The 17,423-nt window shown below is 44.6% G+C and overlaps 1 protein-coding gene across 1 annotated transcript; it reads right to left on the bottom strand.

Moving 5' to 3' along the window:
* IFIT3 (interferon induced protein with tetratricopeptide repeats 3) lies at positions 2,666-9,789 on the bottom strand. Its single transcript, XM_018041262.1, has 2 exons — positions 9,589-9,789; positions 2,666-4,591 (listed from the first exon to the last, which is right to left on the bottom strand). Exons 1-2 carry the CDS (start codon positions 9,612-9,614, stop codon positions 3,139-3,141), a joined length of 1,479 nt encoding a protein of 492 aa, XP_017896751.1. The 5' UTR covers positions 9,615-9,789; the 3' UTR covers positions 2,666-3,138.

A 17,423-nucleotide genomic window follows, 5' to 3' on the forward strand; every position in this document is an offset into this window, starting at 1 on the left:
TGAGCATTCTTTTGCATCTCCTTTCTTTGGAATTGGAATGAAAACTGCCCTTTTCCAGTCCCTTGGCCACTGCTGAGTTTTCCAAATTTGCTGGCATATTGAGTGCAGCACTTTGACAGCATTATCTTTCAGGATTTGAAATAGCTCAACTGGAATTCTATCACCTCCACTAGCAACAGTTAGAAATGAACATGGAACAACAGACTGGTTCCAAATAGGAAAAGGAATATGTCCAGGCTGTATATTGTCACCCTGCTTATTTAACTTATATGCAGAGTACGTCATGAGAAACGCTGGGCTGGAAGAAGCACAAGCTGAAATCAAGATTGCCGGGAAAAATATCAATAACCTCAGATATGCAGATGACACCACCCTTATGGCACAAATTGAAGAGGAACTATAAAGCCTCTTGATGAAAGTGAAAGAGTAGAGTAAAAAAGTTGGCTTAAAGCTCAACATTCAGAAAACAAAGATCATGGCATCCAGTTCCATCACTTCATGGGAAATAGATGGGGAAACAGTGGAAACAGTGTCAGACTTTATTTTGGGGGGCTCCAAAATCACTGCAGATGGTGATTGCAGCCATGAAATTAAAAGACGCTTATTCCTTGGAAGAAAAGTTATGACCAACCTAGATAGCATATTCAAAAGCAGAGACATTGCTTTGCCAACAAAGGTCTGTCTAGCCAAGGCTCTGGTTTTTCCAGTGGTCATGTATGGATGTGAGAGTTGGACTGTGAAGAAGGCTGAGCGCCGAAGAATTGATGCTTTTGAACTGTGGTGTTGGAGAAGGCTCTTGAGAGTCCCTTGGACTGCAAGGAGATCCAACCAGTCCATTCTAAAGGAGATCAGTCCTGGGTGTTCTTTGGAAGGACTGATGCTAAAGCTGAAACTCCAATGCTTTGGCCACCTGATGTGAAGCATTGACTCATTGGAAAAGACTGTGATGCTGGGAGGGATTGGGGGCAGGAGGAGAAGGGGACAACTGAGGATGAGATGGCTGAATGGCATCACCGACTTGATGGACATGAATTTGGGTAAACTCCGGGAGTTGGTGATGGCCAGGGAGGTCTGGCGTGCTGCAATACATGGGGTCGCAAAGAGTCGGACATAACTGAGCAACTGACCTGAACTGAACTGATGTGTTCTTGGACAAAGGTAGATTGTTGCTGTGCAGGCATCCGTTCAATAACATTACCCAGGTGAAAAATAAATCACAGCCCATTTTGTAAGTCAGGACCAGTCAGCTGCCTTTTCTGGGAAGCCTCAGCACCATCTGGAGGGTGACTGAGACTCCCCCCGAGTGCAGAGGGACAGCGCTGGGCAGTGGTCATGATCCTTCTGTGAGTCAGCTGCCTATATAGTCTGAGGATGGGACTAGGTACCCCTGTTGGTGTAGCCGTGCAGAAAGCCTCCAATTTTCCCTGAGTATCCAAGCTCTTTGTGTCCTTGAGTATATGTGTTGACACAAAGATAGGTAATTCTTCACCTACCCCAGAGCTCTAGCTGTCTTTGAGGGCAAGAAATAGCCAGTCCCTGCCTTCATCCCAAATCACCCTTATGCCTCAATCAGGCTTTCAGTGTTAGTCTCCATGGTCATATCCCTCACAGGGGCCCGGTGTCCCCTCTGGAACTAGTCACACGAGACAGTGCTGCTCCAGGTCAAGGCTGGCCTGGAGTCAAGAGTTCACTGCTGCACACCTAATGGCGCCCCAGCCTTGCTGGAGCCAGCAGATAACTCAGGGGTGGGCGACACCCTTGCCGGAGTCTGCTGCTGCCGCAGCCAGTGTAGCTGACTAAATAGCTTTTCAGGATTCCTCTGCTGCATGACAAAGATTCAACTTTCTGGCTTTCTACTCACGGTCCCAGTGGGAATGCCAGTTCTTCTGTCTTCTCTGGGATCTGGTATATTAATTTAACAATTTTCCTCTGCACACAGTCAGTCAGAGGATATCACTGGAAAAGTTTATGAACGCCAGCCCTTTAGTGGCTTGAGCGGAGGTTGATAGGGCTCTTGGTCCATCACTGGGTTGCACAAAGCAAACCACCCTTGTGGATTTCCCAGCTGAGAGGAGAATACTTGAATGGTTTCATTCACCGTGGAGGTTGAAGATCTTTGCCCAGCCTAGTCTTGGTACCCTTTACACTCTGGTGCACCATGGTCAACAGCAGTAGATGCTACCTGGGCACTGGGCTCAGCTGAGGCCCCTGGGCTGGAGTGAGAGTCGCCGTTCCCAGAGCCCACAGATGGCCTGGCTGCAGGCTGAGGGTGTTAGTGCCAAGGAGAAGCTAAAATGGGTGTGTTGAGAATAGCCTGGATGCCTGAGGCAATTACTTACCATCCATTGCGAGAGAAAGTTTGAGGATTGATGTCACTCTGAGTCGCACACAAACGCACACACAAACTATACGATTAAATCTGTCTCCAAAACTTATTATAGTGTTACTATCAAGATTGTGGGTTTCTTAGTTGGTTCAGTGGTAAAGAATCCGCCTGCAATGCAGGAGACATGGGTTCTATCTCTGGGTTGGAAAGATTCCCCTGGAGGAGGGAATGGCAACCCACTCCAGTACTCTCGCCTGGGAAATCCCATGAACAGAGGAGCCGGGTGGGGCTGCAGTCCATGGGCTCACAAGAGTTGGACAGTGAGTAAACAACAACAAATCAAGAATATATATTTATTGTAGTATCACTAACAAAAGTAATATATAGCTGAAGCCAAGAGAAAGACATAAGGAGCATTCCAGGGTTGTCAAAAGCGAGTCTTCCAGGGGGCCCAGAAGCCTGGATAATAATGGGACGAAGGACATGAGATTCTGTTGATAGTGGCCAGCTACGACCCTGGCAAGAGGGGCAGACACAGGGCTGTCTGGAGAACGGAATGCCTCGTGCAGGCCTGAAGCACTGTTTCTGCTGGCAGTTTAAGATGTGCAGACCAGAGAACTGTGTGTAGCTGGTATGGACAGGGGAGACAGTCGTGAGCAAGCCACGCTCTAGAAACATGCCTTAAAGCGATAAGCAGGACCATCTTGCTCAGTAAGCTCAGACTGGGGATCTGCTTTCCCACCCGTCCCCCCTACAATGCCAGTCTTTCCGCTCCCTGACTCTCTCTTCCTTTTCTTCCTCTCTGTCTCAGCTCAGGGGTCGGGAAGCTCTCTGAGTCTAGAGCTGTCTGCATCCTGCTCCATTTCCTCACTGCCTTCTTCATGCTCAGTTGCTGGCAGGAAAATGCTGCCTATGCCTGAAGGGCGGTTCCTTAGGAGGTGATCCAGTGCCTTCTCATAGCATTCAGCCGCCTGCAGCAGCTCTCCATTCATCTTGTGAATTAAGCCTTGGAGAGACCAAGAGTATGGTCCATTCTGTGGTAGCTGGTTTTTAGCTACATTCTGTAGCTGAAATATCATCTTTTCTTTCTCAGTTGATTTTGTGCTTATGGATAAACCGTCTAAAGAACACTGGACTTCAGTGTCTTCAGATATCTCGTGATCCTCCTGAGGACTGCAATCATGCTGATGGAGCTCTTGTCCCTTGGTGCTGGGGAGCTCCTTACTGAAAGCTGTCTGATAACATTCTTTGCTTTCCAGGAACTCATCAGCATAGGCATGCAGAGGGTTTAGTCCCTTCTCAATCGCTTTACTCACATAGTTTCTAGCATGTTTCCTTAGTTCTTCAATCTTCTCTCCTTTCTGACTAGCTTCAGATGCTCCTGTGTGTTGAATTTGTTTGACTTTTGCCTCATAGCAGCATGCTATCTGGTGATAGAGGTAGGCATTGTTTGGTATGGATTCCAGTGCCCTTAGCAACAGTTCAATTGTTTTGTCTAGATCACCTTTTCCTTGGTAAAATTTGGCTGCACTGCAAAGGACATCTGTTTGACAAGATTTTCCCAGAGCCTCGACAACCAGCTGTTCCCCTTCAGCTTGTTCGTTCATCTTCTGCAGCGTCAGGGCCAGGAGAACTTTGATGTACTGATCGTCGGGACTCAGCTCAACGGCCTGCCTCAGAATTTCCACAGGGGACTGGTGCTCTGGCCTCTCATCCAGGTAGTACATTGCGATGGCCAGTCCAGAGGAGAATTCTGGGTTGTTGGGTTTCTCTTCCAGAGCCTTCTGAAAATACACCTTTGCTGTTTCAATTTTTTTCCCACCACACTTGACCAGTGTCCACCCTTCCTCACAGTCCAGCTCAGGACATTCAATACTGTAAGGATTTGAGAACTTCTGGCAGACTTGTTTCACCTTGTCAGCATAAAGCTGAGCTTCTGCGAATCTTCCCAGGTGATAGTAGACCCAGGCGTAGTTTCCCCAGGTGACCAGGCTTCTGAGCTCTGCCTGGTCAGCGTGCTCTCGCCGGATGCACTCTTCGGCTTGCTGTAAGCATTGCAGGGCTGCTTTGTTTTGACCCTTTAAGTGGTTTATGTAGGCCAACAAGTTGTACTTTGTAGCTTTGAACTCAGAGTTTAAAAATTCAGTCTGGTTACACACTCTTTCTTCGAGGTCATGAGGGACACTTTCTTCCTTAAATAAGTTCCACGTGAAATGGCATCTCAGCTGCGGAAGGATTTGCTCCAGAGAATTCTTGTTGTCCTCACTGTGGAGAAAGTAAACATAGTCACTGTGATGTGCAGCTGCCGAGTATGGTGCCCTGTGATGCAAGTACGGGTTATTTCGTGTGTCAACCTGACTGCGCCCCGGGGTGTCCAGCCTATCCAGTTAAACATTAGTTCTGGTCGTGTCTGCCAGGATGTTCCCAGAAGAGAAGAGCATTTGAGTCAGTTGGCTAAGTAAAGCAGATTACCCTCCCCAGTGTGGCTGGACCTCGTCCAATCTGTTGGAGGCCTGAGTAGAACAAAAAGGCACAGGACGGGTCCCTTTGGTCTCTCTGCCTGTCTGCGTGAGCTGGGACTTTGGTCTTCTCCTCCCTTCTGACTGTGACTTACACTGTCAGCCCTCCAGTTTTCAAGTCTTTGGACTCAAGACTGGATTTATGCCACTGGCTTCCCTGGGTCTGCAGGTCACAGACAGGGGATCATGCATTGTCTCAGCCTTCATAATCACTTGAGCCAGTTCCTTAGAGTAAATCTCTCTCTCTGTTGCCCTCATGCTCTCTCTATAATTATATGTGTGTATGTGTGTGTGTATGTTAACCAGCATTAGCTGAGAATCTTTATTTGAACAAATAAGTAGAGTATAAAAAATTTGTCCTGAAAAGTTTTTTTTTTAAGCTGGTAAAATAAATATGTTTAAAAATTATTGGGCTTCCCTGGTGGCCCAATGCATTGGCTGTTAACGCGGGAGACACGGGTTCTATCCTTCATCCGGGAAGGTCCCGCATGCCGAGGAGCACCGAAGCCGCTGCACCACAGCTGTTGGACCTGTGCTCTAGACCCTAGGAGCCACAGCTGCTAAAGCGCACGTGCCCTAGAGCCCACGCTCCTCAACAAGAGCAGCCAACGCTCTGAGAAGCCCGAGCACCACAGCTGGAAAGGAGCCCCCACACCCGGCAACTAGAGAAAAGCCTCCACGGCAGCGAAGATTCAGCACAGCCATACATAAATAAAAATTTTTAAAAAATTATTGTAGCAGTCATACAAATACAGGTTAAAATTCTCAATGAGGGTAAACCAAAACATGTCCAATTATATAAAACTTCTTCCTTTACAAGGAACAGGAATAAAGCTGAAGATCCATGTTGGTTTCACTGCTGAAAACCATACAGAATAACATGGAAAAACCAGTTTTGAGCTCAAAATTCACGAAGGTCTTCTTTTTCTTTAGCTTTTACATCCTTAATGTAGGATGGATTCCTGGGACGGAGAATTCTTGGTTGCCCACCTACCAGCTTTGCCTTGCACGGTGGTCATCAGCTTTCCTCAGAGCTCAAGTGGAAAGGTACCAGGAATGGGCTTACACATTTGATTTCAACTGGTTTTCCTATGTTATTCTGTATGTTTTTCAGCAGTGAAACCAGAGTGGACCTTCAGCTTTATCCCTGATTGAATGGATTCCCACCGTTGCAGTGCTCAAAATAGTTTACTTCTTGGGCAGCAGACACATGGGAGAGCCTGGAACAACAGCATTTAGCAAATGCCTTCTGCCTATGTCCAGCCTTCATGAGTTGGGGCTGACAGCAACCTGCAGTCTGTGTGTGTGTAGCTCGCACTAATCCATACCTCTAAGTTTTCCAAGACAGAGGAGACGGTACTTTCTCTTGCTTCCTAGATTTACCTTTCTGCATCTATGGTCTATGCAGGAAACCCGCAAAGCCCATCCCTTTTATCGTGTGAGCAGCTACGTAGGAGGTAAGGTTAAGGTGGAGAAGAGGAGAGCGCCACAGTTGGAGGAACTGAGGTCTCTCTTGCCTGTTTCAGTTACGAAGCCAGATTTATTTAGCCATCCAGTGACCCTTCACAAGGCTACCTCTTTGTGTCACTTTGCTAGTGTTTAGGGATGCTGAGAAAAATGAAGGTAATCTCTGACCCTCAGAGCTCACAGTCTGGTTAGGAACCACGTAAAGAAAGAAACGAAAGCCCAGGGATGTTTGCCACTGTGTTACACGATTTTGTTCTTTTCCACACCTCCCTACAGTGACACAGAGACCCATGAAGGCCTGGTTTCAGTTTGACTGAAGCAGTCACTCTAAATAGGCCAGATCCCCAGAGGGGATAAATTTGTTTTGAAAAATGACAAACAAAATGGACATATCTGTGTTTTGTAGTTGGAAGATACCAAGGGAAATCATTTGCCTTAATTAGTTAAATAAATTACCTAAGTTCTCAAAATGTGTTCTCATGTCTATATTTTCCTGGGGCTTGGGGTATAGTTAATGGATTTTGTACTCTTCCTTTTTTCTCAGTAGATTCTTAGCACCATAAAATTGGAAAGAACCTCCAGAATCATTAAACCCACCATTGTCCACAATTTTGGATTTCACAGACTAGCACAGTTTCAGAAAATCGTTATGAAACAAACAGGGCTGCCAACCTTTTGGCAACACTGACATGGGGAGAAAATTCATCAAAAGGAACCAACCATCTGTGTTTAGTAAAATTTTATTTAAATAAGAGAAAAAGAGAGAAAGGAAGCACTTTTCTTATCACCTAAAGATAAAGATAATCACTGGACAAATCTGTCTATAGCTGTTATGCAACTAAAGCATTATAAAGGCATTTCAGTATTTCAACACATGTTAACTTTGCCAACTGCCCAATTAGGAAGTTTAGAGAAAAAAAAAGCATGAGTTTCAGATCAATAAAATGTGTCTGCAGATTTGTAGGTGTTATCTAGGTGCCTGAGAACAACAGCTAAATACTCTAAGGATTAATAGAGGATATACATCCAACTTCTCAGTGAGTCTGCAGAAAGACAGGTGACCTTGGATGTTTTCATTTCAGCAGAACCAGAAATCACCCTGCCAGTCTGATAACACTTTTTCCCCCCAAGGGTAGTAGTGGGGGTGCATTGTAGGGGCAGACAGCAGGCTTTGATGTATCAGTGAACCAGAGGGATCTTTGCAAATCAAATTTAAAAGCACTTATTGATAAATATTCTTCTTCCAAGATGAAACATATTCCAATCTTGTCATAAACTTCAGAAGATCTCAACTGCTCAAGAAAGTAGGGCAAGCAGAAAAGCTCACTCAACATTCCTAAACCTGTGAGGAGCCTGGAGTATGGAACTCCTGGGGATATTCCATCCATCCCACCAGTTCACCAGTGCTAAAGCAGGCCATGTTAAGAAATGTGTGGTAATGCCGAACAGTTTATTCAGGAGGATAGCCAGCTATGTATGTGGCTTCATGACTACAAAACCTATTGAATGTTGGAAATCAGGTCTGTTGGTTTTCCCTAAGCCTTCCACCCTAGGTTGCCAGTTTGCTTAGATATTTGATACCTGATCTCCCTGGGAAGTATGATGTAGAGCAGAGTATACTGGGTTGGGAGTCCTGAGATCTGGAGAAGAAGAAACATGTAACCCAGAGCCAGGGTCCAGGGGTTAGCATTAAAATACTGTTGCCTTAGTGGGTGAATCGTTTGAGAATCTAGTGATTAAAAGGAAAAAGTTTTAAAAATAACTATAACTACAGTAATGTGTTAATGTACACACTAGGTAAAAATATACAGATTGTGCCAACAAAAATATAAACTATGGGAGGAGGAGAGAGTTAAAAAGGTAGAGTTTTTGAACTGGTGTTTGAACTTGTTATCAGCTTAAAATAGACTATTATAAGATGTTTGTAAAAAGCCTCACAGTAACCACAAAGCAAAAATTTATGATAAATATATAAAAGAAATAGAGGGAAATAAGGAGAGGTTTGTGCAAGAATACAAACTTTCAGTTATAAGATGAATATGGTTGGAGGAGCTAATGAGAAACATGGTGAGCCCACTTGATAACGCTGTTGTATAACTGAAATCTGCTAAGAGAGCAGAATTTAAATGGTCTCACCCCCCCAAAAAATATATGAGGTGATGGATATGTTAATTAACTAGATGGGGGAATCCTTTCACAATGTATACATATATCAAATCTCTACAGTGTGTACTTCCTATATCTAACAGCTTATATATCAATCATAAACATTTTAAAAGAGAATTATCTTAGACATTCTGGTCACTTTCATATAGTTTAGGTACATGAAATACTCAGTTCCCCCCAAAACCTTTTGTATTTTTATTACCTATTACCTGTGTGTTAGTTGATATGTTTACGTGTATCATATGTAATTGATGTTTATGAAAATGTTAACATATTTGAGTAGATCAAAATAAAACATTTGAAGATAATTCTGATTTAATAAAAAAAAATACTGTTGTCTTTTCAAAAACCGATACTCCATTTGCCAAGGTATCCTCAGTTACTAATTTAGCTCATATATTTTTTCAAGTTGCTTTAAATACTTTCTCTCTCTCTATATATATATATACATATATATACACACACACAGATATATATATATATATATACACACACATATATAGTTGTTGTTTAGTCGCTAAGTCGTGTCTCTGAGACACTTACTCCCTGTCTAGCAGGTCAGTAAGAAGACCGTTCAGAGAGATATTCCCCAGTCCTGAAAGGGCAGATTTCAAGGCAAAAACAATCTCGTCATGTAGTTTTACAGCACTGAACTAATCCTTAGCACATTTGCTGAGAAGGAAATGCTTTAAAAATGACCAGGATAGCCACAACAAAACACACACACCTCTGATTTAGTCCTTTCAAATATAAGAAACAAAAGAAGAACAAGACACCCCTAGCAGCTTTCCTCCAGGCCCCAGCTCCCATGGACCAGATTTTCTGCTGAAGCGATCTGAGCACGCCCTCCTAGGCTGTCTTAACAGCCCCCATTCCTTCCAGCCGCCGGCTGCTAGCTCTGCTGGGAGGAAGTTCTTAGCGCCTCACTCTGTACAGGAAGAGCCACAGAAATAAAAGTGCGTGAGTCGGTAACAGATTTACGATCAAATGCGTGCAGTGCGTCTTAATCTATTAGCAAACACTGGATCAGCATACTTCAGGACATCGCACTCAAGAACAAGATTTGGACGAGATTCTCAACTTCCTATCAGAGAAGCAGAGAGTATTTACCTCATGATGGCTGTTTTCCCTGCCATTCTGAAAAGCTGGGGTTCAGGCAGATTTTATTTTCTGCTTTTGGATCACAAGCAAGTGCAGAGGAGGTTCCCACTCAGGATGCTAGCTGCGAGGTCTGTGCTTTTGTAAAACAGGAAAGGAAAACAAAACCTAGGCAGTGCTAGTGAGATTCCTGCTGAGGAGAAACTGAAACTGAATGTGCAGAGCTGGGAGTGCCCTTCTACACAGCTTCTGTATCTGCTCGCGAGTTTCAAAGAAGGCATTGTGGATGCTGAGCGTATTACAGGCTCTCTTTCCAGAGATTCAGATGCAGCCTGGAGGTGGACCTGGGCTCAGCACTCTGCATTTTAACAGGCATCCTGGAAGTTCTGTTACAGGAGTCCCTGTATCACATTTTGTGGAGCACAGTCCTGGAGCGCCTTTATTTTGTTTTGGTTTGGTGTCTTTGGCTGTGTGGCCTGTGGGATCTTAGTTCCTTGACCAGGGGATCAAACCCATGCTCCCTGCAGTGGAAGTGTGGCGTCTTACCCACTGGACCACCCCGGAAGTCCCTGGAGGTATTTTGAAAATTTTTCCATTTACTTATGAGAGATCGTGTAATGTATAAAACAGTGAGTCAGACAATCTGGAAGAGAGGAAAATAACCCCAGAAATCCTGGACTTCAGTCTTCTCTTTGACCAGCCTCTGGGAAAGTCCTTGAATCACATCACTTAGCCTCATTTCCTCAGCTCCCATGCCTTCCCAGCTACCAGCTGTTGGCTCTGCTGGGAGGACGTCCTCAGCACCTGACTCTGTAGATCAGAGAGCCACAGAAATGAAAATGCATGAACTGGTAAGAAGGATTGACAAATTATGAAATACATATTTAATCTATTAGCAAACACTGAATCAGAAAAATTATAAGTTATTCCAGGCCATTTTAGAAGATATCTTCTAAATTACCTTTTTTTTTCTTAACAACCAAGTGATAGGAGACTGTGCCCTAGGGAGGTCCACTTTTACCCTTATCTAAGGCATGGTTCTGAGCACCGTAAGGAATAGTCCTCCCTCTCCAACTGGGGACCCCAAGGGCCTAGACCTGCCAGTCCCTGCCCCTCCTCTCTAACATAAGCATAATGAAGACATTTTGCCCTAATGACCAGAGCCAGAAGATGCTTGGCACTGGAGTGTGGCTCCTGAATAATGACCATGCTCTGACACCTGCTTTTTATGTGACCTCTTGGCCAAGTAATTTGCCCTCTGAGACCCATTTTCTCATCTACAAAATGAGGCTAGTGAGAAATGATAGGCTCCCTTCATGGGGCTATGGGTAGGATGCTATAAGGCATGTAGACCTCTTGGCAACTACTGATCGCAGGAAAACGGTCACTGCCATGGTGCAGTGGTGCATCAGTGTTACCATTTTAAGTGAGTTCTGAGTGTGCGAGGGGCCAGCAGAGTTCCACAGTGGACTGGGCAGAGGAAGGCTCTCACCAGCCAGACCCCAGGTAGGTGTTTCCCCGGGGAGCTTCCCTGTTCGGCAGTTTCTAGCACAGCCTCTGGGGACAGGGCTTCCCTGGTGGCTCAGTGGTAAAGAACCCACCTGCCCAGCAAGAGACTCGGGCTCCATCCTTGGGTCGGGAAGATCCCCTGGAGAAGAAAATGGCAACCCAGTCCAGTATTCTTGCCTGGGAAAATTCCATGGACGGAGGAGTCTGATAGGCTGTAGTCCACAGTCCATGGGTCACAAAAGAGTAGGACATGACTGAGCGCTTAAACAACAACTGGGAACAGGCACCTTGATGTGGACTTCAGTCCACCATAGCCCAGAGAGCCTCTCTCAGACTTCCTTGGATCAGTGGCTTTGGACATACCCCAGCACAGGTCACTACCAAGCTTCTCAGGCAGATGGGATACCAAGACACTGGGCAGAGCTAGGTTTTTCTGGTCAACTCACTTATGCAGACACAGTTCACATACTCATGTCTGGGAGCCCATTGTATAGGAAAGGTGATCTGAGGCATTTGGCAGTAAATGCCTCTAACCACCCATCCCCGGATACAAGCCTGCAGAGCATCTGGGAGCCCTTGGGGCTCCTTGTACTCACTCCCTAAATGATCACTAGGATGCCCCCTCCCCAGTCAATCAGCTTCTCAATTCCTTCCCATTGTTGTTTGATGGGAAAGTTTTCCCTTTTTTTGGCTGTATCTTCCCTGAGGCTCTATCTGATGGTAGAACTCAAGCAGATCTATGCACATCTTTTAAAATCAAGTTTACCAAGATTACACTTTACATATACTGAAATGTACCCACTTAAAGTATAGTTTGATGAATTCTGACAGATGGATATACCCATGCAACCACCACCACTACCTTCTTTTGTATCATCCCTGGTGTGCCCTGCTAGTCAAGCCCAATCCCACCCTCCACCATCCCCAGGCAATCATTGCTCTGCTTTCATTCATTAGAAATTAGATCAGTACTAGGAGAGAAATTGGGATACCTGGGTTCAATCCCTGAGTTGGGAAGAGGCCCTGGAGGAGGACATGGCAACCCACTTTAATATTCTTGCCTGGAGAATGTCCTCCATGGACAGAGGAGCCTGGTGGGCTATAGTCCACGGGGTTGCAAAGAGTCAGACACAGCTGAACAACTAAGCACACACACAGGAAAGCAATTACGTCCTTATGTTTTGAAGAAAAATTATTTTCTGTTGCTCACAAGCTCTCATTACAGCAATAAAAATAAACTCTAAGCTTCGGGTTTGTTTTTGTATAAGAAATGGAAAAAAGATGTCCGTTTGTAAGGATTGTTTTTTCCACTTCCCATCTTGAAGTGATCATATTTTCAGGGCAGAATTCCCAGTGTGACTTGGCTTTGTACTACCAACTCCATCTTTAATAACATCTGCTGAAAAGAAATGCTTCCTTTTAGAATGACGAAAGGAAAGCCTCTTAATTCTTTTAAAGGAAACAACAGAAGAGCGCCCACAGAGTAATTTGCTTAGATCCAAATTTGAATCTGCAAATTTAGTGCCTGATTGGATTTAATCACTCCTGCCAAACCTCCCTCTCATCCAGCTCCCTGCTCCCAGCTCCTCCCTGTGAAGCTTAGAGAGTGTGAGTGCACACACCAGGAAAGTCACAGAAATAAAATGTGCCCATACTGATACAGGAACTTCAGTCCACAAGCACAGGACAAACTCCGGAATTTGCCTGCACTCGAGAAGCTCGGCTTACAGTTTGCATTCAAGATCGAGGCTGCCTGCGCCTTAACTCACCTCATTATGGCGATCTGCTCTCTGCTGTTCTGAATAGGTTGGGGTCCAAGCTGGTTTGCTTTTCAGAACTCTTCTGAGTCTGCCTCAAGTAAAGACTGAAGGAGCTATCAAAAGGGACATGGAGTGGGGAGAATGTGTCAGCTGATGCTTTCTCTCAGTTTCTGAGTGATTGCCTTTATGAAACAGAAGAAGAAATGGAAAGTGAAGCTTATTAACATCAAGGCGAGGAAAAGGAAACAAGGTTGAAATCTATCATGACTCAGTAGAAGCCACTCCTTCAAAATCATGACTCTGAGAACTTTCCTGGCAGTCCGGTGGTTAAGACTCCCACTTCCACTTGGGAGTGGGGGTTGGGGTGATGCAGGTTCCATACCTGGTGGCGACCTAAGACCTCACAAGAGGTGTGTAGCGGCAAATAAATAAATAAATAAAAATCGCGATTTCAGAAATCCAACCCTAATGCTAAGGTGCGTCCCAGGAAACTGCATTTTTTAATAGTATGTAGGAGTCGGATATGACTGAAGCGACGCAGCAGCAGCAGGAGAAGGGAAGGCTTCCTTGGTAGCTCAGCTGGTAAACAGTCCGGCAGCAACGCAGGAGACTCCAGCTTCATTCCTGAGTCAGGAAGATCCCCTGGAGAAGGGACTGGCAACCCACTCCAGTATTCTTGCCTGGAGAATTCCGTGGACAAAGGAGCCTGGCTGGCTACAGTTCATGGTGTTGCAAAGGGTGGGACAGGACTGAGTGATTAACACTTTCACTTTTTTTTCAGGAGATTCTTATGAAAGTGTTTCTGGGAGCACATGGTGTGAAAGACTGCTCAAGAAGTACTGTTGTAAAAAGTAGCTTAGACAAGTCAGCTTACTTGTGGGAGACAATTGGCACCTTGATGTATGTGGCTCAGGCGCCGTCTCTCAGTCGTGTTCGGCTCTTTGTGACCCCATGAACCATAGTCCACCAGACTCCTCTGTCCATGAGAATTCTCCAGGCAAGAATACTGGAGTGGGTTGCCATTCCCTTCTCCAGGGGATTTTCCCCACCCCTGGATGGAGCCCAGGTCTCCTGCACTGCATGCAAATTCTTTATCATCTGAGCCACCTGGATTTAATTCAATGTGTTATTTACTATCTCTGGGATTATCCATGAATCAAATCACTGAGCCTGAGTCCCCCCCCGCCCCCCCCCCCAACCCCCATGCTAAATATAAGAAGCCAAGCCCTGGAATAAACCCTGGGCACTTAGGATCTCTGAGATCCAAAGCAATCATTCAGTTTTCCCAGCTATAAACTGGGAAATAGTAACACATGTAATATTGTTGGGTGAGCTGCCTAGCTGATAAATTTAGATATTTATGCTTTGAGCTCTGAAGGAGTGATAATACCCTGAGAGATTTTTTTTTTAAGTAGAATTTCCTATGATGTAAATATTCATGAAAATAGAGGGAGGATAGTTCTCAAGGCTGATTTGAAGATCAAGAAACGTCAGTTGCCTAGAAGAAAGACTCCCTCTGTTCTGAAGCTGCGAAAAGCAGAGGTTCTTGTGTAGCAAGACTGACACTTATTTGTTTTTTCCCAACAGTGGGAGCATCATAGAATACTTCAAGTTCAGAGACTGTATTATATCCAGCCAAAGTAACCTGCACCTGGGAAAGTATGTGATTTTGTTGGTTGTCTTACTTAACAATATGTTACGCTGGTAGTGATAAAGTAACATACCTTTCTATCTTTACAGTGTCACCCAGGTAAAAGGGGCTCCTGCATTTGGCCCCATGCTTTAGAGGGCCCTACACACCACAGACACATAAAATGTAAATTTTTATCTATTTGCTTTTTTGACTGCGCCACACAACTGGACCGCCAGGGAATTCCCAACAAAATGTACATTTCAAAGATAACTCATGGTGTCTCTGTTACTGAGAACCTGCTGCTTAATCCTGGCATAGCCAGACATGAATCCCTAAACATCCAGCCCAGGGAAAATGTGTCTCTATCTTTTGCCTTCTTTGCTCAGAGAGAAAGGAAGTTGTGTCGTGAAGGTTTCTGTGTTGTGAGGGTGCTGATTTTAGGGATAGACACTATTTTGAAAGGTAAAAGTGATCAGAGTGGTTAGATCAGAGAAGAGGCAAATTTATTGAACTGGCCAAAGGCTTCCTCTCATCCCAACTGCAATCTTACAGTATGAAGTTATTTTCCAGAGTAGTTGTATCAGCTGCCCATTTCTTGTTTCTCTTCTTGTTCTTATCTCTGGCTTATGAAGTGCTCATGAATAAGCATGGTATTTGCAACAGCTGCATATGGTAGTTAAATAATATTATGCCTGTTAAGAAATTCATAGTGTACTTAGACTTGTACACATGTAGATTTAGACTTAGACATTGAGTCAGATTTTCTTCTGCTTTTAAACTCTTCCTTGGTGCCAACTTGCTGATGAATGGTTCCTGAGAATGGATGTTTAAAAATAAAATCAAGTGGGACCAGATTTTCATACCCATACCCTATCTAGAAAATAGAATATAGAATTTCTCCAACATGTCTCTTGAGTGCAAAAGTAATGATGGTAGTTAAAATTTGAATAATAAGGGCACGACACAGTGCCAACAAATTTAGAGGTTAAAAATAAAAGATGTTGAAAGAAAAGCTTGCCTTCTTTATGTACATTTATAACAAGGATGGCTTCCCTAGTGGCTCAGATGGTAAAAGGATCTGCCTGCAGTGCAGGAGACTCGAGTTCAGTCCTTGGTTTGGGAAAATCCCCTGGAGAAGGGAATGGTTACCTACTCTAGTATTCTTGCCTGGAGAATCCCATGGACAGAGGAACCTGGCGGGCTGCAGTCCATGGGGTCAGAAAAGAATTGGACACGGCTGAGCAACTAACACTAACTAACAACAAGGATACTCATTCTTTTTTTAAACAGTCATACTGAAATATAATTCACATACCATACAATTCACCCATTTTGGAGAAGACTCTTAACAGTCCCTTGAACTGCAGGGAGATCCAACCAGTCCATCCTAAAATAAATCAGTCCTGAATATTCGTTGCAAGGACTGATGCTGAAGCTGAAACTCCAATATTGTGGCCACCTGATGCGAAGAACTGACTCATTGGAAAAGACCCTCATGCTGGGAAAGACCAAAGGCAGGAGGAGAAGGGGACGACAGAGGATAAGATGGCTTGATAGCATCACCGACTCAATGGACATGAGTTTGAGTAGACTCCGGGAGTTGGCGATGGACAGGGAGGCCTGGTGTGCTGCAAAGATGGGGTTGCAAAGACGGACACGACTGAGAGACTGAACTGAAACTATACAATTCAGTATTTCACAGAGCTGTACAACCATCACCATAGTCAATTTTAGAGCATTCTCATTACCCCAGAAAGGAGACCTACACTTCCTTGCTATCACCTCCAGTCTTCCTGGGTTTCCCTGATAGCTCAGATGGTAAAGACTCCTCCTGCAATGCGGGAGACCTGGGTTCAATCCCCGGGTTGGGAAGACCCCTTGGAGGAGGGCATTCTTGTTTTCCTACCTGGAGAATTTCCATGGACAGAGGAGACTGGTACAAAGAGTCAGCCATGACTGAGTGACAAAGCACAGCAACCGATCCTCCTAGCCCTAGACAATCTACTTCTATCTCTTCACTAATCTGCTTTCTCTCTCTGATAAATTTGCTGACACTGGACATTTCATATAAATAGAATCATACAATATGTGACCTTTTGTGAATGGCTTCTTTCATTTTCAAATTTCATCTATATCGTAGCATGTACAGTACTTTATTTTTTATTGATGAATAATATTTCACTGTAAAGATATACTTTAAATAATACATCAGTTCATCTGTTGATGGATCCACCTTTTGGCTGTGGTGAATAACATTGATATAAACATTCATGTTCAGGTTTATGTATGAATGTATGTTTTCATTTCTCTTTATATGCCTAGGAATAAAATGGCTAGGTCATGTGCTAACTCTGTGTTTAACCAACTGATGGGCTACTAAACTGTATTTCCAAAGGCACTGTACCATTTTTACTGTAAAGGTTTTAGCCAGACTCCCTCTTTGTTGCCTCCTAAGAAGGTGTAGACTGCCAGCAATGAGGCAGCTGTGCTGTAAGTCATAAGGAAAATTTGCAATTAGACAAATCAAGTTACCTCCTTTCCCCAAAGAGATGATGGGAGAAGTGGTGGAGGAAGGGAGAAGACAGGAGCATTGGGTCTCTGGCTGGAACCCACATTTTTCAGGTTGGGATCCCAGGTTGACTGTGCATATAGTAGGGATCCTGACACGGTCCTGTTTATCTTCAGGATTCTCACACTTCCACGCTTCCAGTTGCACTGGACACACGAATTGTGCAGGTCCGTGGACGTGATGGGGAAAGAAAGAGGAAAGCTCTGTGAAGAAGGCGGCTGGGGACAGAGGCCGATCAGTCTTTTGCTGAGAAGTAGTTGGCATGGCTAAGAACCCCGACCAGGATAAGAGACATTCTCCCCAGTCCTTGGTGCTGGAGGGAGATGCGCTGAGAGCTGTGGTCAAGAGCCAGGGAATTAAAGTAATTCCAATTAAC

This window comes from Capra hircus, chromosome 26, assembly GCF_001704415.2.
Source record: "Capra hircus breed San Clemente chromosome 26, ASM170441v1, whole genome shotgun sequence".
NCBI classification, from domain to species: Eukaryota; Metazoa; Chordata; class Mammalia; order Artiodactyla; family Bovidae; genus Capra; species Capra hircus.

Coding starts and splice junctions, on each gene's coding strand:
- IFIT3 (XM_018041262.1), bottom strand. CDS start 9,614: ATGGCAGGGAAAACAGCCATCATGAG. Junction 4,592..9,588: donor GGGAAAACAGCCATCATGAG/GTAAATACTCTC, acceptor CTTTCTCCACAG/TGAGGACAACAAGAATTCTC.